The sequence below is a fragment of the Cyrtonyx montezumae genome, unplaced genomic scaffold, assembly GCF_038088225.1.
Source record: "Cyrtonyx montezumae isolate F1298 unplaced genomic scaffold, pur_monq_1.0 scaffold_6, whole genome shotgun sequence".
Taxonomy (NCBI): Eukaryota; Metazoa; Chordata; class Aves; order Galliformes; family Odontophoridae; genus Cyrtonyx; species Cyrtonyx montezumae.
Window position 1 is genome coordinate 6336211 of NW_027072067.1, and position 18953 is coordinate 6355163.

At 36.6% G+C, this 18953-nt stretch overlaps 1 protein-coding gene across 1 annotated transcript in view; it reads right to left on the reverse strand.

Annotated features, from left to right (window-relative positions):
* CACNA1D (calcium voltage-gated channel subunit alpha1 D) overlaps positions 1 to 18953 on the reverse strand; it is a 157734-nt gene that overhangs the window by 98134 nt on the left and 40647 nt on the right. The window contains exon 4 of the mRNA XM_065749761.1: positions 1664 to 1803. Within this exon, the coding sequence (XP_065605833.1) occupies positions 1664 to 1803 (140 nt within the window). The remainder of the gene's footprint in view (positions 1 to 1663; positions 1804 to 18953) is intronic.

Sequence of the window (18953 nt, forward strand, 5' to 3'; positions counted from 1 at the left end):
ATGTTGGGGAAAAAGCCTCTGTGCATGTTTCTCCTTTTCTGGTAGAGATTTCTTCTGGCATAGTTATTTATGCATTTGGACTGCTTCAGTTTCTGCTGAAAAAGCACACAAAGCAAATTTCATCTAATATGTTGATTGGAGGACAGCATGGCAGCTCTTTCAAAGCTATTAAAATACCTAATGAAATTGCATGATGATACTAGTCAAATAGAATCAGATCCAGAAGTGATTCCATATCCATCCTGAGTAAGACATGGGTATCTAATTTTCACTAGGCTTTTCTTTTAAGTATTAATGAGATAAATGGACTTATGCTTGGTTCCTTACTGATGTGCATGGTGTTTTTTCTTTTTTTTTTTTTTGTTTGTTTTGTTTTCTTAAACTAAGAGAAAAAAGAAAATTGTGTGTTATTGATGGGCAATAATTCAAGGATGATGATAACTGATGGCAATGTACATAGTAGTTTACACCTCAAAACTTCCAAGTTTGAGCTAGAATTTAAAACTTAGTGGTATATTCTAGGTATTTCAAAAGATGTAGTCCATTTTTTCATATTTTTATGGACTCTGTGAGTATTTGACCTAACCAGATTTAGCTTCCAATAGCAAGCATTTTATGAGTTAATGGAAAAATTTTTAGTTATCATGTATTTAGGACAGAGCCAAAGATAGAGGTCATGTTAATTAGACTGCTCCAGGCTTACTGTACCTCCATGGTCATTTGACAAAAGAGAAGAGGTCTATTCAAGTGAGCCTGGCAAGAGAACAGAGCTTTTATCTGTGATAGTCTCCATACCTACCCACCAAGCTTCCCCTTCAGGCACTGAGGCCAATCTGTTGAGAATGACCTAGCCTGATGAAGGAACTATTTATATACAAATTTTAGCCCGCAATGAAAATTTCTTTTTGGCCCAAGCAACTGGCCCAAATATAATTTTTTAAGTAATTTTTCTATCTCAGAATCAAATAGTTATAAATTGGTTATTAACACATTCATAATTCTTCTCTATATTTAATAATCCTTTACCACAAATTCCTTTACTTTGCACCTATTTTCTTGAAGTAATGGAATGAGTTAAGAGCAGAATACTCTTCTAATACAACGCCTGTTCCATTTCAATTGCAGAGAACTTGATATAGATTGAACTTGCATGCCAAGGTCTTCTTTGCAAGCCAGCCACAACCTACAGGGTTAAATGGAATTATGTTCTCCATAGGCTATATCAATGAAAATGTTTTAGTAAAAAATCTGCAATACTGGAAATTCCCTTCTTCAGTAATCACTTTCCAAGGGACATTCCACTCTCCACTCTTCTGGTACCTGCACAAGACTTGAGCAGCATGTTGTCAGAGGAGGGAAACAAAATCTTCAGTGCTTCTTGATGCAGCGTTGGGCAAGACAACTAAGGAAAATATATCTCATCAAATTGTTTGGCAGAACACAGAAATCCCTCTAAACTTTTAGTGTATAGCTGATGGTTCAACACAGCCTACAGTAGTGAAACTTTTGACTTCACATTGAATTCTTCACTCTCATCAGTTATTGCTTTTACTCCAGAGGGATAAATGTCAAGCTCAGGCCCTTACACTCAGCCAAACAGATTTATATCTACTTCACTGTAAATATTTCAAAACCTTTTAACAATGAAATATGAGTTACTTACCCTACTACTACTATTACAAAATCCAATAAATTCCATCCATTTCTAACATATGCATTGGGGTGTAACAATAATCCATATGCTATAATCTTCAAAAATGTTTCAACTGTAAAAATTATCAGGAAGGCATATTCTACTTTTTCCTGTAGAAGATAGAAAAAAGTACCATGAATAACAATGCAATTTAACAGTTCTTTTACTATTTAAAATTCACAGTAAGAGGGTAAATTGTGTTGATCAGGATTAATGAGAATCAGTACTTCAGGGCAGTATATTTTATGGATTTTAATTGCATAGCATTTAATGTTAGCTGCACTGACAAGGTTGTAACTACACAATTGCATGAGGATTTTCCTGTTTTTGTATTCCATGAGAGGAAAAAGGCTCCAATTCGGCACACACAGAAGTACTCTGTGTCTTTGCTTAAGCAAATAGTCCCATCCAGATCAATAGGATTATTACATTCATTAAAACCAAAAAACGTGGTAGAATAGGATCCTTGAAATATCCTTAAAAAATATACATACTTTAACTGTTCTTTACATCAGATTTTAATTACAGCACATAGAATTCTGTCTATTAAAGGAGTCTGAGACAGTTTCATAATGTACTAATGAGCTTTGAAAAGTGAGCGTGGTCTCAATTTAATCCCACAGCCATCTCGACATGGATGTTTATATGACTTATTCTTCTTTCTATAAAAAGAGATTTGTTTTAAGTCATCATACTGTGCTTGAAAAACTTTTAATTTCATATACCAACACCCCATATCATTGAAGCTCCAATTCACATTTGTTTCAATACATTTTTAAAAGCACTGTTACTCTACTGTATCTTCATTTTGCCAGCATTCATATTTTAAACCAACATAAATGTTGAATCTCTTCTCATAGGTAGAGGATAAAATTTTTTAGTGGGTTCCTCTTTATCTACAGATAGCACACTTGATTTGGATAAGATACAAAAATTGCTGCTATCAGAGCAGATCAATTAACACATTTATTCTTTTTACCTTCAGGAATCACCATTTCATTGTTTTGTATAGTACTTGATTTCTTATCTGACATTATGCAAATATTAGAGCCAAGAATACTAGACACAGAATGATTCATTTTTGTTAAACTTCTTCAGGCACTTAGGATGTTGTTCCCTGTTATCATACACAGCATTAATTAAATGGACGATAATTGCTCAGTAAAGATTACAGTCAGAAAACAAGGATTACAGAGTTTCACCCAAGGCAGCTTCTCTTCAGCTACATTGTTTTGCATGAGTTCTCTTGCCCCCGTGACAATGATGGACATCCTTCTCGCCATATTCTCCTGTTATTTTTCCTATCACCAACTTCAAAATTATTTCTCCCACTTACTAATTTCTCACTGATAAACTGGAACATGATAAAAGAATCAAGTTATGTCGGAGAGATATAGCCATTACAATTCTTTGATCAGAGAGCACAACAAAGGTTATAATAATATGAATATGAGTGCTCCTGAGAATTATACTACAAAAATGCTGAAATCCAGCCAAGCTCTACCATGTATACCTTCCACAATAACAACAATTTTGGTCTCCCTATATACAAGTCTCTAACTTGGGCATAGAAAGATAAATAATTTAAGACAACATAAGGAAGACAAAAATATTAGGTTGGCATTTGCTATAGGCAAAATACATATCAGTAGCCAGAGCAGTAAAAGAAAATGTGTATCAAAATGAGGAAATTTCATATATGCAAATTTCAACAACTCATTAACATGAAAGGAAAGCAGGACTGTTTTGACATGAGCCAGCAGCCCAGAAGGCCAGCACTATCAACAGAGGGGTAGCAGCAGGGAGAGAGGGGTTTGTCTCCATCTACTCAGCTGTCATGAGACCTCAAGTAGAGTACTATGTCCAGGTCTGGGTCCTCCAGCACGAAAAGGATGTGGAGATGTCAGAGTGGGCCAGAGGAGGGCCACAAAGTTGACTGGAGGGCAGGAGACCTCTCCTATGAAGAAAGGTTGAGGGAGGTGGGCTTGTTTAGCTGGGAGAAGAAGGTGATTCCTAGAGACACCACAGCAGCCTTGTACTACTTGAAGGAAGTTTACAAGCAGGAGAGGGACTGACTATAGGACAAGGGGAAATGGTTTTAAACTAAAAGAGAAAAGATAGTTAGGTTAGGTATCAGGAAAATTTTTATTCAGGGAGTGGTGAAGATTGGCACAGGCTACCAGTTCCAGTTGTGGATGCCCCATCCCTGGAGGTGCTCAAAGCCAGGTTGTATGGGGCCCTGGGCAGCCTGGTGGGTGGCAACCAGCCCACAGCAGGAGGCAGATGATCTAGATGTTTGAGGTCTTTTCCAACTCAAGCCATTCTATGGGCTCAGCACCAACCCTAGTCCCAGTGTAACTTGCTTAATGGTTACATACTCCAGCTGTTCATTTGAATACTACAGTCCACAGCTAACTCTATCCTACTACTTAAGCCCCCAACTTTTAAGCTACTCTGGTCTTGTTCCTGTTGATTTTCTTTTCTTTCTATGGAAGCTTAATTTCTTAATCAGTATTCCAAACATCTTATTCAAGAAATATATGATTCAGAGCAAACAATTTTTTTAAACCCAATGGCAATAACTCTTTCTGCGACAAGCTCGTTTCTACTGGTTAACAGAACAGGAAGAAAAACGATATCACAATTTCAGTGCAACTATAGTGAAATTGTATCTTTCAAGCAGGAGTGAAAATAATAATGTAAAAATAAGCTTTTGGGAGCAGTCAAGACACGAGGAAATCACATTTTAACACCATTAAGAACCACTTTCATTATCAAAAAATTGAACTTGTGGAACACACATTTTCAGGATCCTCACGGTCTATTTTCCAATTCTTCAAGTCTTACTCTTACCTGTAGGCCCAGAGGTGACTTTTTAATTTCTTTTTTCCAAGTACTGTTTTCCAAATGTGCTCTACTTGGCCTAGAATCAACATAATAGGATCCTACTCCTACTATCCTGCCTTCTTTTGGAAAAACGCTGTGTAAGATGACAGACATTGTTTAGAGGGTAAAATTGTTGGTAAATTTGCTTTTATGGGGCATTATAATAAGTTTTCGATCTTAGTCAATTTTGTTTTACTGTTCCAGATTCACTGTATTCACTGATTCACTTGACAGCTGGACCAACAGAAACCTCATGAATTTCAGAAAGGAGAAATGCAAAGTTCTGTACCTCAGGTAGAATTATCCCATTCAAGACAGGCTAAGAAAGAACCTGAAAGTTATACTGGGAACCAAGTTAAATGTGAAGAAAGACAAAATCCACACTGATGTGCAATAGGAATTTCATAGCATGGTCAGCAAACTGTAGGAAATTACACTCCCACCTCCACACGGTGCTTTGAGGCTAAACAGCTGCTACAGTTTGGTGCCCCTCAGTTCTAAAAGAACATTGATAAAGTGCAAATTCCAGTGAAGGGAAGATCTTCCCTCCATGGAAAAGAAGGCGAATAAACGCTTAACAGCAGAAAGTAACTACTTGAAGGGGAGTTACAAAGATGAAGAAGCCAAATACACAGTAGCAGCATATTGTGAAACATGGGAAAAGAGCCACAAGCTCTTGGGATTTAGAAAAACTTCTCTACCAATAGGTCAGTGTAGCATCGGAGCAGGTGACATCAAAGCAAGAAGTTTTGAAGATGCAGCTACACAACAGCACAACTGATCTGACTGCATAGTGGCAACTGTCCTGCTGAGAGCCAAAGCTCTAGATAACCCCCAGAAGTTCTTCCCAGTTAATATTTATAATATTTTGATATATTTCAAATAATTCTTACACGAGCACAGAGAAAGTACAGATAGAATTGGACAAGTATGACTACCTACATCTACTACAAATTCAATATGCAAAAGCCCCTGCAGTTTGCACAGTGTTCAACACTGTGGGAGAGTTTCCCAGTATTTCTGTGGAAGAATAGAAATGCATGCCCTGGTTACAGAGTTAGCCCTGAGATATGTATGTTCAAAATGGACACAAGACAGAACCGGGGAGGATGCCATTAACTGAGTCACTGGCACAAAGGAAGAATGCTCTTTAACAGAACAGCCAGTGGGCATTTCAAGAGAAACAATTTCTTGAAAACCTTGAGAAAATATAAGGAACTCATTAGTATACATCTGCTACTAAAGAAACCTATTGTTCTAAGCACTACATCACTTTCCTCTCCTTTATCCTTCTTCTCTTCTGTCTTTTCATTTTCCTCCCTTTCTCCATGCTCTTGCACACTCTCTTTTTTACTTCTTTTTTTTTTTTTTTTTTTTTAAATACACTTTGTATCTTCTGCAGTGATCAGAGAAGTGATTTGGCCCAGTATGAAACAAGAGCATCCAAAGTACGGGCTGTGCTTTCCTTGCAGGCTGTTTGTCAGGAAATGGGCAGCCAACAGATGTTCTAACACAAAGCTGACAACCTGCTCACCCTCAGGAAGGTACTGGCAGTCTCTCCTTGCATTCCTGTAACCTTCTGCCCATTTCTTGGGACATCAATCCCTCCTCTGCAGGCTAGACACATCTATGGCCATGCATCACCTAGCACACCCAGAGCTTAAGCATGCATCAATCAAGAGTAAATAAAGTTTAACTATTCCATTTTCAGCATTACTGGAAGGGCTGAAGAAGTAGGTTTGCGATGCAGAACTCAGGCAGCAAGTGATAATTTAAGGATCCAGACAGAAGGGTGTAGTTTCAAAAGATTACAAGGAATACATTTCTTATTTTTCTCTATAGTGGGGAAACATCCATGCAAAAGCTTATTTTATTCATATTAATTGGGATCTTTGAGTGAATAATTCATTCCTTTAAAAATGGAAGTAGGAATGCTAAGATATAAGACAAGTGAACTTAAATAAGAACATAAGTATGCCTGAGTCCCTGAAAAACATCTGTATTGGAAAGTCCATTTCAGTTCTAGAAAGCATGCAGATTAAACTAGAGATTATACATAATTGTGAATGTCTACTATGGCATTTATTCTATACAGCATCTCAAAAGTAGCAGATTAAAAACTGATAGCTGTAAATCTGAAGATGCCAGGAAGCACAAAAATCTGGCTGTTACTGAGGTTCTAAGCATGTTGCAGCATAGACCAGCAGCAGTTTGTTCACAGATTTGCTTCCACACAGAACCAGGCCCTCTCTTTACCACAGGCTGAATCCTGAAAGGCTGTCTCACACTTCTGTTAATGTTGCTCAAATCCACAAAGTCTCAGTAATCTTTTTAAGAATTTTTGATGCAACAACAGCACTGATTAGTTACATTGCCTTTCTCATCATGCAAGTGGCCAACACGTTCCATGCTAAGATCAATCACTTAGTACAGGATAAAGGCTACCCACATCCACTGAGTTTCAGGGAAGTTGTTGGAACACTTTTTCAGTGAAGAAATGTGTTTGCTTTTTTATTTTAGGTAAATCAGCTTAGCAGAAACTCTGTTGCTTGGGAAGAATTTTTTTTTCCCACCCTTGCCAGATGGTGTACATTAGTCACAATTTATTATCTTCATATTTTCAAAATCTCCACAAGAAATAGCAAAAGCTACTGCCACATATTTTAACATGGCACACTGAAACTCATCACATAAGACATCTCGCAAGAAAATTGCTTAAAAATAAGAAGTCACTGGTTTGCAAAAACCTTAGTCCATTACATTACTTAATTAATAGCATTCTCATATTAATTCCTACTTCCTGGACATTGAAGAATTCATAAATTCTTAATTTTGGAAACATTTTTGCATCAAAAGAAATGTGCATCTATCAGAATATTAACTCCGTACTGAACGAATTGATTCAATTTAAGTAAAGCAGCTCAACTGATCAGTTTTCTGAAGTTCAGTCATACAGAAAGCCAGATGCTTTGACTTTCTTTTTCTGGGGATTAGTAATCAATTGTACTTTTAATTAGGATGTGTGACCAACACCTTGACAACATACAAAGCCATTCATGCTTTTGCCAAACAAGTGGCTTAACTATATCTTCATCTCTCTGAAGGCAAGCAAGGGAGAGAGGGCTCAAAAAACAATTTTTAAGGATTTGCATTCTGAATTAACCAATTAAACTGTGTTGTGTCTTCCTGACCAGCCCTAGCTTACCTGAAGGAATACAGCTATCACACTTAACTATGTCAGATACCTGAATCTGTGCTCTTGTAAGCACAGCTGATTTCATAGAGGAGCTCTGCAGCAAGTAATTAAAAAAAAAAAAAAAAAAAAAAAAACCTTTGGAAAAATTAATTACTTACCCATAATTACACCACTTTAATACAGAGAGGAACCACTAGACATTATTTTCAAGGGTACATGATGTCCCATCTACCCAGGACTATTTCATGTTTATGTATGACCAGCAACGGCTCCTGACCCTAATTTGCTCCCAGGACACCCTCATCCCCACATCTAAGTACAAAGGTTTAAACAGACCTCAGGTTTTCTGAGGCCTAGGATTCCCATGTGGAAAGAGATTTGGCTTGCACAGACAACATACTCTAGCTGAGTAGTAATTTTCTTCTTTACACAGTAACTGCTGAATATTTCTATTTAAAAACCACTCTGTATAGGAATATATGCTAAAGAAAAACCTTTTAGAAAGGTGTGGAAAATCACCCGAGAATTTTTTTTACACAATCCAAAAGGCAGTAGAAGAGAAGGTATCAAGAAGGCTAATCTGCTTTCAAATATTAATATGCAATACATTTTTATGCACTCAGAAATCTACCTAGGGAAAATCTAAGAGCATGTTTCCTATGATACCTTAGGATACTATCCTGTGGTCAGAGTCTAAGTAGATTCTTTAATTTACATAAATCACTACTACATGTATAAGAAATTTAGCTTTTGACACTGTTGCAGAAGTCTTTAAGAATAAAACTGAAATGAATGCATTGGCTCAGAAGCAGAATCCAGGGCAACTGTGCAGAAACTTGGCATAAACCTTAGAAATATCTCAAGCCTTCCAAGGCTCTTTATAGGACACCATCGTAACACCAGAGATCCACATGGTTTGAGGCTTTTACTGCTGTTACATCTGATAGCAAAGTTGATATTTAAGAGTAAATACCAAATGCAAATTCTGTACTTAGGAGGCACTGCTGACACTAAGTAGTTGCTGCACAGTAAGCATTTTTAAACAAGTTTTATATAAATCTGAATGGGTTTCTGTTCCTCGTAGCACTGTTGAATGACAAATCTCACTCACAGCAATAACACTGTTTCAAAGAGAACACAAAATGCTTTCATCTCATTTGAACTGTGAATTCACAATCATTTAGCAGAACCACAATTAACAGTTCCTCTCTCTAGATCTCAAGCAAACACGCATGCTTGTAAGAAAAGAATGCGTAACAGAACATCTCAGTAATACCAGGTACAGCAGGCGAAGAAAATGGATATGTAAGCTGCATGCTGAATTGTAATTAACTTCAAATGTAGGTTTCTTGAAATCCTTTTTTGATCAATGTCATTTGAAACATTATTTGAATAACTTAAGTCACCAAGACATTATCTCAAAGACAGTTTTGGGTAGCACAAATGCCCATGCATTCAGCTGACAGATTCTGGCAGCCGCAGGTAGATGACTAAGCAGATCATGTTTAACACTAATTACTTTTTTTCCATTATTTCCTGTATTTGCATCCCCTAAACGTGCTGTAAATCTACATTTCACTCGAGTGTGATTGCATCTCATATGTTTGTCATGTTTTTTCCACTTTATCTCTTGGAATTATGGAGACAGTTTTACACACCTCCGTTCTACAAACTGTCATCTGTATACTCAGAAAAATGTAGCATCCAAGTGACAAATTTTCCTATTGTAGGAAATGTTGGTCCATCTATATATCTGTATACTTTGTGCGTTCTATATGTACACATCATTGCCACTCCCTTACATAAATTTCTACAGATTGTTACCATATTGTTCTGAAGGAACAAGTGGATTTTGTAAATGGCAGGATTTTGTAACAGTGCTCATGAGTGTCTAAATCCAATGAACATGATGCACCAAAGAATCTGAAATGCACAAGAGAAAGTAGGCCAAGCAAGTAATAAAGCACATAACTGGAATACAATCCAAATTACTTGGATATCTTTCTGTTGTCCTCCTATTTAATTGATGATATTCAAGTGAAATGATGATATTCAGTGAAATAAGGATGTATAAGAGAATACGCACTCATCTGTCATACTGTTTTACTTCACATAGTTTTACTAGAGCCACTATCAAGCAGACAGTATACCAGAACTTTGGAAATCTAACTATAAAAATGTCAGCAGCAAGAATGCTAACAAAATAAACTTTTAACTACAGGAGAGGGCAGCACAGAATAGTCCTTGGAGACACTGTCCAGAACAAACAAATAATTCACCCAATCTGACAGATGAATGATCTGCAACACTCATGAAAATGTGAAAGTACAACTTTATCCTTGATTGCTAAACAGGTTTGCTAAACAAGTTGTTTCTAAATGAAATGGCCCTTTCCTGCAGCAATGCTAGACAGGGCAATTCCCATTTTGTGTGGCAAGTAACTAAGTATACGAATAACAATCCCTACAATTCTTTCAGCTGGAACAGAAGGCTCAATGAACATGAGAACTGCATATTTTTAATACATCTAGTGAGGGTCAGATTGTTCTTTTTCATAATCAAGAAAACGTAGAATTCTAGAAATAATACGGTTGACAGGAGAACTGTCTTCAGTAAAAACCCTGTGCTCCCTCAAGTAACAGGAAAGTAGGCTGTAAGTTCATTGCAAGGGTAGAGCACAAGAATTAAGATGTGAAATAGCTCCCTGTATACACTAAGGAGTTCTGAGAAAGAAAAACAGTACAGCTACATCATCAAATTGTATTCAGTTCAGTTCACAAAAAAAGATCAGAATGACATACATGTTTCCACTTCAGCTTTGCTCAGGTATGGATATTAATCCACTCCCCTGAAAATTCATTTTAAAATTAAACATTATAATAGGTTCGTCCTGGTAAATGGCACTACACTGAAGACTTACTCTTTATTTTAACCTATATGCCTCGATAGAAAAATGTTCAACAGAAATAACAGTAAATGCACTACTTTAGAAAAAAGCAAATATCAGGAATGTTACCTACAGTCACTGCTGAAATACCAGGAACATCATGGCAGTAAGAACTAAACTGAAAGAAACTGAGTACAGTTGAAAAAAGTATTTATTTGTCCTTCATTTGTTATGTAATTCACATTTCAATCCAAACAAAAAAGATCTCTGATGTAATAGATCCCAAAAGTTCTTTTTAAACTATTCAAAGGCAGTATATTAGGCTTGGTATAAAATAACTACATCATTTCCTGTGATCTACAGATCAAGCCTCAGTAATAAAAATCTTCAACTTCTGAAAGAAAGGAAAGCATGCATCTGCCTGTCCTGAAGCCATATTCCTTTTTTCTCTACAGATGAATCAGTTTTCCTTCTATCCTTTGGAATGCTACTAACATTAGTTAGTGCCTCCCCAGTGGGTGCTGCAATTACAGCTCCAGATTCTGCAGATGACTGTGCTTATTTGTTTTTTTAATCATCTAGCTAGCCTTGATATTAAAGCAGTAAGCAGCGCTCAGAAAATCTCAAATGCTAAGAGTATCCCTGCAATTTCAAGGTTGTATCAAAAGAAACCCTTCCTTTCTTTCCTATACCATTTGTCAGCCCAGGAGATGTATTTAGGTTTGGAGTTTCATATTCCATTTTCTGCTTATCCACACAGAACTGTCTTTACCAGGAAGATTACGTTCTGGGTTTTATTATTCTCATCTGAACACCATCTAAGCTTTACTACTTTTTTTTTTTTTTTTTTTTTGTAACTTATTTTGGGGATTAGTTTTGATTTCCAGAGAACTTGCTGTCTGTAACAATATATCAGTAACTGCCCCGACATGGTTTCCAGTTCACTGTCACTATAAGACAGTTTGAATACACCAACATCTGCTTTCTCCCCACCGGATGTAAAGCGTCACAGTCCCTGCAACTTTCTCCCACCAATTCAGAAAGGCAGCCCCTAATGCATAATCACAATTGTGGTCTCAAAAGTAATTACACAGAACAAGAACCGTTACTTCCCCTTCTGAAAAATTCTTGACTTTCCACCCCTAGATAATTGTAGTTACGTCTGCCAAAGCTACTTCTAAGTAGGTGAGGGAAACCTACTACTTTTACTAGATACAAATCACAGTCCAGCTGAGCTCTACACACTGAAATCCAACAACACCCATTTGCTAAAGATTTTAATGTGCAGTCAATCCTGTACTTCCCCAATTTTCTCATACTTTAATACTTGTAAAAATGAAAACGTGATCATTAGGAATTCCTCCAAAACTCAGCTAATTTAATCTCACACATTCTATGGAAATGTGTTCATGAATTGATATTAGACATGCATTTATATCTATATGACAAAACCTGAATGCTCTACAAATGACTCAGCCTACGTGGCCCACATCTAGAGACTCCATTCAGACTTTGCCATTTTGCCAAGAGGAAGATGGTAGGTGGTGCATACATCCAAAAAATCTAAGTCTATGTATTACATCTAAAAGTGGACAGGTACAATTAGTAGATTTAACTGAGAATTAATTAAGTGAAAACAGCAGAAAATAAATTTGAAGGAGTGAATTACTTTCTATAAGAATATAAAAACTGAAATGCACCAATGATTAGGCATGGTATAACACCTGTGCTTATGGGGCTGTGTTGAACTGTAGCTAAAAGTTCAATGTTTTAAAGCTTCTGTTTGATGGCATGAAACACCATCATACATTAAAAATAAAGCAACAGAACTACTGAATTATTAATACTGTTCATCACCTTCAGATGAAACAAAGAACTTATATTGTAAGCCTCAGGTATCACCTGTTAACCCAAAGAATTTGTCATTTGTCTCTTTGACTCTTGACAAAGACTCATGCTCAATTTGAGCAGGTAGAATATTAAGTTTGGGCCACAGTCTTTATTTTTTATTTTTTTTTATTTTTTTTTAACTTCACCTCCTGTAAGTAGGTGAAGTTTCCTCTCCTGCATTAAAGTGCTTACAGCAGGGAAGAAACTCACAACAGCAGTGAATTCTTGTTATACAAACATACAACAAAAATAAGAATCTTCATCAGCTCTCATTAAGCCAAGTGTCTGAGTGTCTAAGTAAGGGCATTCTATAGTCAGAAGAGCTGAACTGATAATGTCAGAACTCCAACTGTTTCAGGGATTCAGAGAAAGCTCATAACATTTTATGATTCTATTTTAAGTTTTAGTAAGTATAATAAGTAAAAATATTTGCATCTTAATGGCCTAGAAAGAATGCTGAGATATAGAAATAAGTTTATACTATATAATGATCTTTGAAATAGCTATTTGACACATTTACAAGTACTTCCACAATCCAGTACTACGATATACAAAGGCCAGTGTCATTATTAGAAAAATTTAGGTTTGAAACAGTTAACAAGCTGAAGGCAAATTTACTCTGTATGGCACTAAATCAAACTCAGTTCAGTACAGGCAAATGCCTTTTTGTAATCTCTTTTTTTAATTGGCAATTTTATATTGCAAGTTTTTTGGCATCTAATTCTGAAGTAAACACCAATGCCTTGAATTGGGAAAGAGTTGAGGGTCTCCATCTTTGCAAAGAAAAAAGACACCCAGCACCCTGCAAGATCAAGTCCTCAAACAGGGACAAAATGCTTTAATTAAAGCTAATTTTTTTAGCTCAGTGCTATTTCTAACTTATGAATTGCCAAAAGCATTGTTTTACTCATGTTTCGATGAAATACTTAGCACAGCGTGAAATAGATGGCATCTCCTCCACAGCAAAAGTGAAAGGTTGACTTCTGCCTTGGGCATCTTTTATTTTCTGTGAAAGCTTAGAGGTATAAACTGAAGCATGATAATTAAACCTTGAAGAAAAAAGCAGTGACGTTATAACAACTGTTTTCATGCAATGATATATATTCTGTAGCAATATCTTTAGTTTTCAAGATTAACTTGATAATTTTATTAATTTTAAATGGAGTTACACATATTAAATGGCCATTAAATCTTACTTAAAACTCCAAATAAATGAGAACGTCACTATTGACCAAAAAAAAAAAAAATGCTATTTTATCTCTTTTTTTTCTTTAATAATTTTCAGCATTTACATTTATTGTACATGCCATATTAAAAAGGTGGCTTACATATTCTCCAGCACCCAAGGCAAGGAAAATAACAAATGATATAACAGAAGTATGTAAAGCCTGACATCATCACCAAAATCAATTGGTCTTGTTTAAGTGATGTACATATTTGCACTCAAAAGTTTTGCTGTTTTTTCCTTTAGAAAAAGCTATCAAAGCAGCAGTCTCCTACTGAGGTGTGTCAGAGCTAATGTAGCTGAATGTAGCTCACCGTAATTGAAAGTAATTCATGCTGTCACATTTACTGTAACGAGAGGTCACATCTTGAGGGCCATAAATGTTGTTCACATTAATCGTAACTGACACCTTCCTCCTCCTGCAGGGAAATTCAGCCATATTACATGGCTTAGTTCACATCCTTTTTAGGCATCTGAACTTCTTGATGTCTTCTGCGAGGAGGGAGGGTTGCCATTTGGTTTGAGGGGGAGCTGATTTTTTGTTTGTTTAGAGAAATAAGTAACAAATTGTGCCTCGTACCTTACGAAGTCATTGCATACAGCAGGACATAATAAATACAATTACATTAGTCTTCAAAAATCCCACAGGTAACTAAAAATTATGATTTAAAATCTTCATATTATGGGTGCATAATTTAGGGGCAGTTTATGCTTTCATATATACCATGTTCAGAAGCAATAGTTAAGAATGCAACACACTACACAACCATACCAAGCAACCTACGTGCATTAACTTCCAGCTAGTAATGAAAGTCAGTACAATTTTGGAATCCTAAGGTCACACAGTAAACAGTGTATTTATTTTTGAATGTTAAAATCTGTATCAAGCACGTCTGCGACTTGCACATTTATATATTTCAATCCCAATATTAAATGACGGTACCATTTCCTTTCTGAAATATTAAGTACTCACTTCCTTTTTTATAGCACATGAGACTAAAATGTTGGTTTCCCATTTGACAGTGCTACATGATCGGAGAAAGCTCTTGAAAGCACAGACTACATGTACTCCATGTATAATTAATACAGTTTACAGAAAGTGACAAGCTTTTAATCTGTGTGCCTAATTTATCCTGGGAACAGAGTTAAACTATTAAAGATGCCAAAGAAGTAAAAAGGGCATGCAGAAATGCTATGGAAATAGCTGGATGTGCTTGCTGACCACAGAATAACCTTCTTTTTTTTTTTTGTTTTATTTTTGTAACAGCAAATAGTTGAAAATATAACAAAGAACTTTCTCCTCCAGTGTTTTTTATTTATTAATAATTGCTAGATAATATTTTACAGTATCATTTGGTGGGTTTCTGTTGTTGTTTTTACAGGGTTTGGGGTTGTTGGGTTTTTTGTTTGTTTTTTAATTTTTATAGTATTTGATATATTTCACCGGACCAGAAACTCCGCACAGATGACAATGTCATTTAGTTTTAGTGAGGTGTACTGCAATTGTCTCGTTTTCTAAACAGGAGTTGCTGTAGACCCTAGCAGAAAAATTGTGCTGAAAGAGCTGGTCCCACTCTCTTCAAAATAGAAGTACTCCTTTAAGTTAAAAAATAATAATGATAACAAAAAAAACCCATCTATGATTTCATCAAAATTAGAAGGTCTTACTATAGTTAGTCCTGTTATTTTGCTCTGAGATAGGAATGGAATTCACACTGCCTATTTCCACTATCTCATAGTTCTAGGGGGAGTACCTACAATACTGTTTTCGTACCAAATGTGGGATTAACAAGAACCGAAAAACTTGCTTCTCCCTAGGAGGGACTCTTGCCTGCACACCTCACTTAATTCCTAATTTCTCAGGTTGCCTTTAAATCTCTATCTACGTTGCCAAGATATTTTCCTTTAGAAAAAGGAGCTCAAGAACCATAGTGAAATGAAGAGGGCTGCTCTGAAAGTAATGCTTCCTGATTTATTAAGTCTATTATTCCTCCATGCTGAAAAAAAATGGCAGGCATGGACATCCATGAACACATGCTGAACACTTACAGAGACACAACAGCAGATGTGAGCTCAGCAAGGGACGAGTGGTGCATGACAGCAGCAGCAACAGTGGGTCGACTCTGCTCTTGCAGATATCTATGAGCTTAGCATGCAGGCTCTTGTTCACCACTGATAAATATGCATGGCTAACAGTGGTGACTATGTTGAAAAAAAGTGTTTTGTAGCTGAGAATTTGCTATGCCAAATAGTGTTATTGTGTCTTTTGTATCAGCTGTAGAAATCAGCAGGAGGCATTATTTTTAGAGACCTCCATGTATTCTAACAAATCATCATTGCTATTACTGTCTCATTCTTACATAAAAATATATATAGTTAATATTTAACTAAAGTGATACATATTTTACAAATACCATCCTTACTGTTCTATTAAATACTAGCCAAGAAGTGAAAAACACATGTGGACAACAAAAGGCTTTGTATCATTGAAGAGACTACAGCTATTTGAGCCAGGTGATAGTAGGTTAGTGCTCTGGATAATTCCACGATCAGTAGATTCACCAATTCCAAGGCTCTCCTGAGAGACAGTCACCACCAATTAACAGCCCTGAATAAACTCAGTATTTTCTCTATTTGCAGATTTTCTGAAGGTTAGTTTTGTGCAACAACAATAAAAAAGAAAATAAGATGTCTAATACCTCATTAGATTTTAGGGCAGATCAAGAGGTATTTTATTAACAGGTCAGTAAACTCAACAGATTTGTCTGTCTTCTGTTCTATTTCTTGATCCTTCACTGCACTCCTTACCAACACAGCTGGCAGCATTTAGATATGTTGAGTTATCCCACTCTGGGGGCCCAGTCTTCCAGACATGAAAGTCCTCTTCACTTCCACTAGAAGTTCACTCCTGTAGCTCATCCCACTGGTGTTTAGAAAGCTCTCTACTCTCTAATATAACTTTACTCGTACCCAGTAGATCACCAACTGTTCTTGAGCTGACACTATAGTTTAGCTTAAGCAGCTTTTCTCTCTCCCTCATATTCCCCCCATGAAATTCTCTCATTCTGCAATTTTCCCAACTGAAAAACATCAAGCTCTTACAGTTCACCCTTCCTTCCAGAATCATCCTATTACTTTTTCTCTGCACCTACTTATCCGAATTAATTGATCCTCAAGAGGAGGATGAATTTTTTCCCTCTATCAGGAAGCAATTTTGACAGTTTAGAGTATGCACATAAATCTGTTACATAACTTAAAAACATACATTTATTTACACATCTCTATTTCAGTGAATACCTCTAAGCTGCCTGTCTTCAAATCCTTGCTTTACGGCTAAAATTGTCCCCACTTGAACTCTACCAAAGAATCAGCACTGGTATTTTCAATCACATTTTATCTATATTTCTTACCTTATTATTTATGAAACAACAGGTTTACATTTCTGCTAGAGTACCTTAACCATTTTTCCTCTCTATACAAACACACAGAGCTTCACAACACTTCACCTGTGGGAGTCCTCACGTGGGTGTCCTTAAAATCTATGTGAATTTTCTTAGAAAAGGATTATTCTGTTCCTTTTGCCTGGAGCTGTCTTTTCCTATGTTACATAAGCCTTGATGACATCTATGCTGTTGTGTAGTCAGCATGACATAAAAGACACTGTTGTCTAACTCCATACAAAAGGAGTAGGATTGAATCCAGAACTTGGAAAGTATCCAGCAACACTTGGTAGTAAGAATGCTTTGTTTGGATGAGAGATGCTGGACAAATGTAAAGTCTTTTTACTGCTGTTGCAAAATATGGCTAAACCAGATATCCCACAACATACTTGTCAGCTAGAGGCCATGGCAGCAATAAGAAAAGTACAAAGAAGTTAGCCAGGCAATCAGCCCCTATGGTTACTGAAAAATTCCACATTTCTGTAAAAGGACACCTCTAACAACCAAGAACTCTGCAGGACTCAGTGTTCTATGCCTCCATTACGTTTCGGTTCATTACATAAGCAAGTGCAGTACAAACATGTCATCAAGTGATAGGATTAACTTCTGAAGAGCAGCATTCAGACACCATCCACCCTCCCATCCAGAAAAGCATACAAATCTCAAGAAAAAGACCAACCTAGGATAACACAGCTGAGCTGACAGATAATCCAGAACACTTTCCAGACCAAATCCCTCCAGCTGCTAGCTGCATAGAACACTTTGTTAAAAGACCTGAGAACATGCAAGTCAGGTAAAGCCTGAAGTGAGGCAGCAAAACATTACTGCAGTGATGGCACAACATTAGGACTGAAATTCAGTCGATACGTTTTGCTGACTTCGAGACAGCAACTGATACCAAGCTTGCTTACCACCCTGTGTGTGAAATTCACAAATTCAACAAAAATATCCATAGGAAGTAAGCTGTAAGTGCAGTAAGGAAAGAAAATACACCATACTTTCATGCATTGCATTCTCCAGCCTTTCTGATGTTACTGTGTTTGCTCTCAACTAGAGGACAGACAATGCATTCACTTTGCGTGTCATTATTTCAGATTGTCTAGCATAACAGATATTCTACTTCTAAATTACTGCTATATTTTGATCATACATAGGTTGCTCTGAAAGTAATGCCTACTATTTATTTACAATGAAATTACAACAGACACAAAGAGCACAACAACATTTGATATTTGATAGAGCAAAAAACAGCTATAAAACACTACTTTTCAACAGTTACACCATTGGCTGTGCATTTTCACCAGTGATGAGCAACAGCCTGCATGGCACACTTATAAACATCTGCACCAGCGAAGGTGCACTGTCTCTGTTGTCACTGCTGAAAAGCAGCACCCACCACTTCACTGTGCCAACATCCACTGTTTTGTATCCAGAAATGTTTTTTTGCTCCTAAGCTAGCTAGCTTTATATCTCCCCTTTCTATTCTCTAATTAAATCTCTGACTGCTCTGCATACCAGCTAGACAGTTTGATAGCACCATAAAACTTCACACTAGCTCAAAATAAAGTAGTCTGATAAATTACAGCTTAGTGGCTGGTTAGGGTCTTTATTCCAGCATCTAAGAATCACGTGGAGAATATGCACTCTGCACCTACCACTCGCATATATAGGGCAGCAAGGAAACTAAGCACTGCAAATTAAAAGCAAGAATCTAGTCTACATGAACAAAGTTTGTG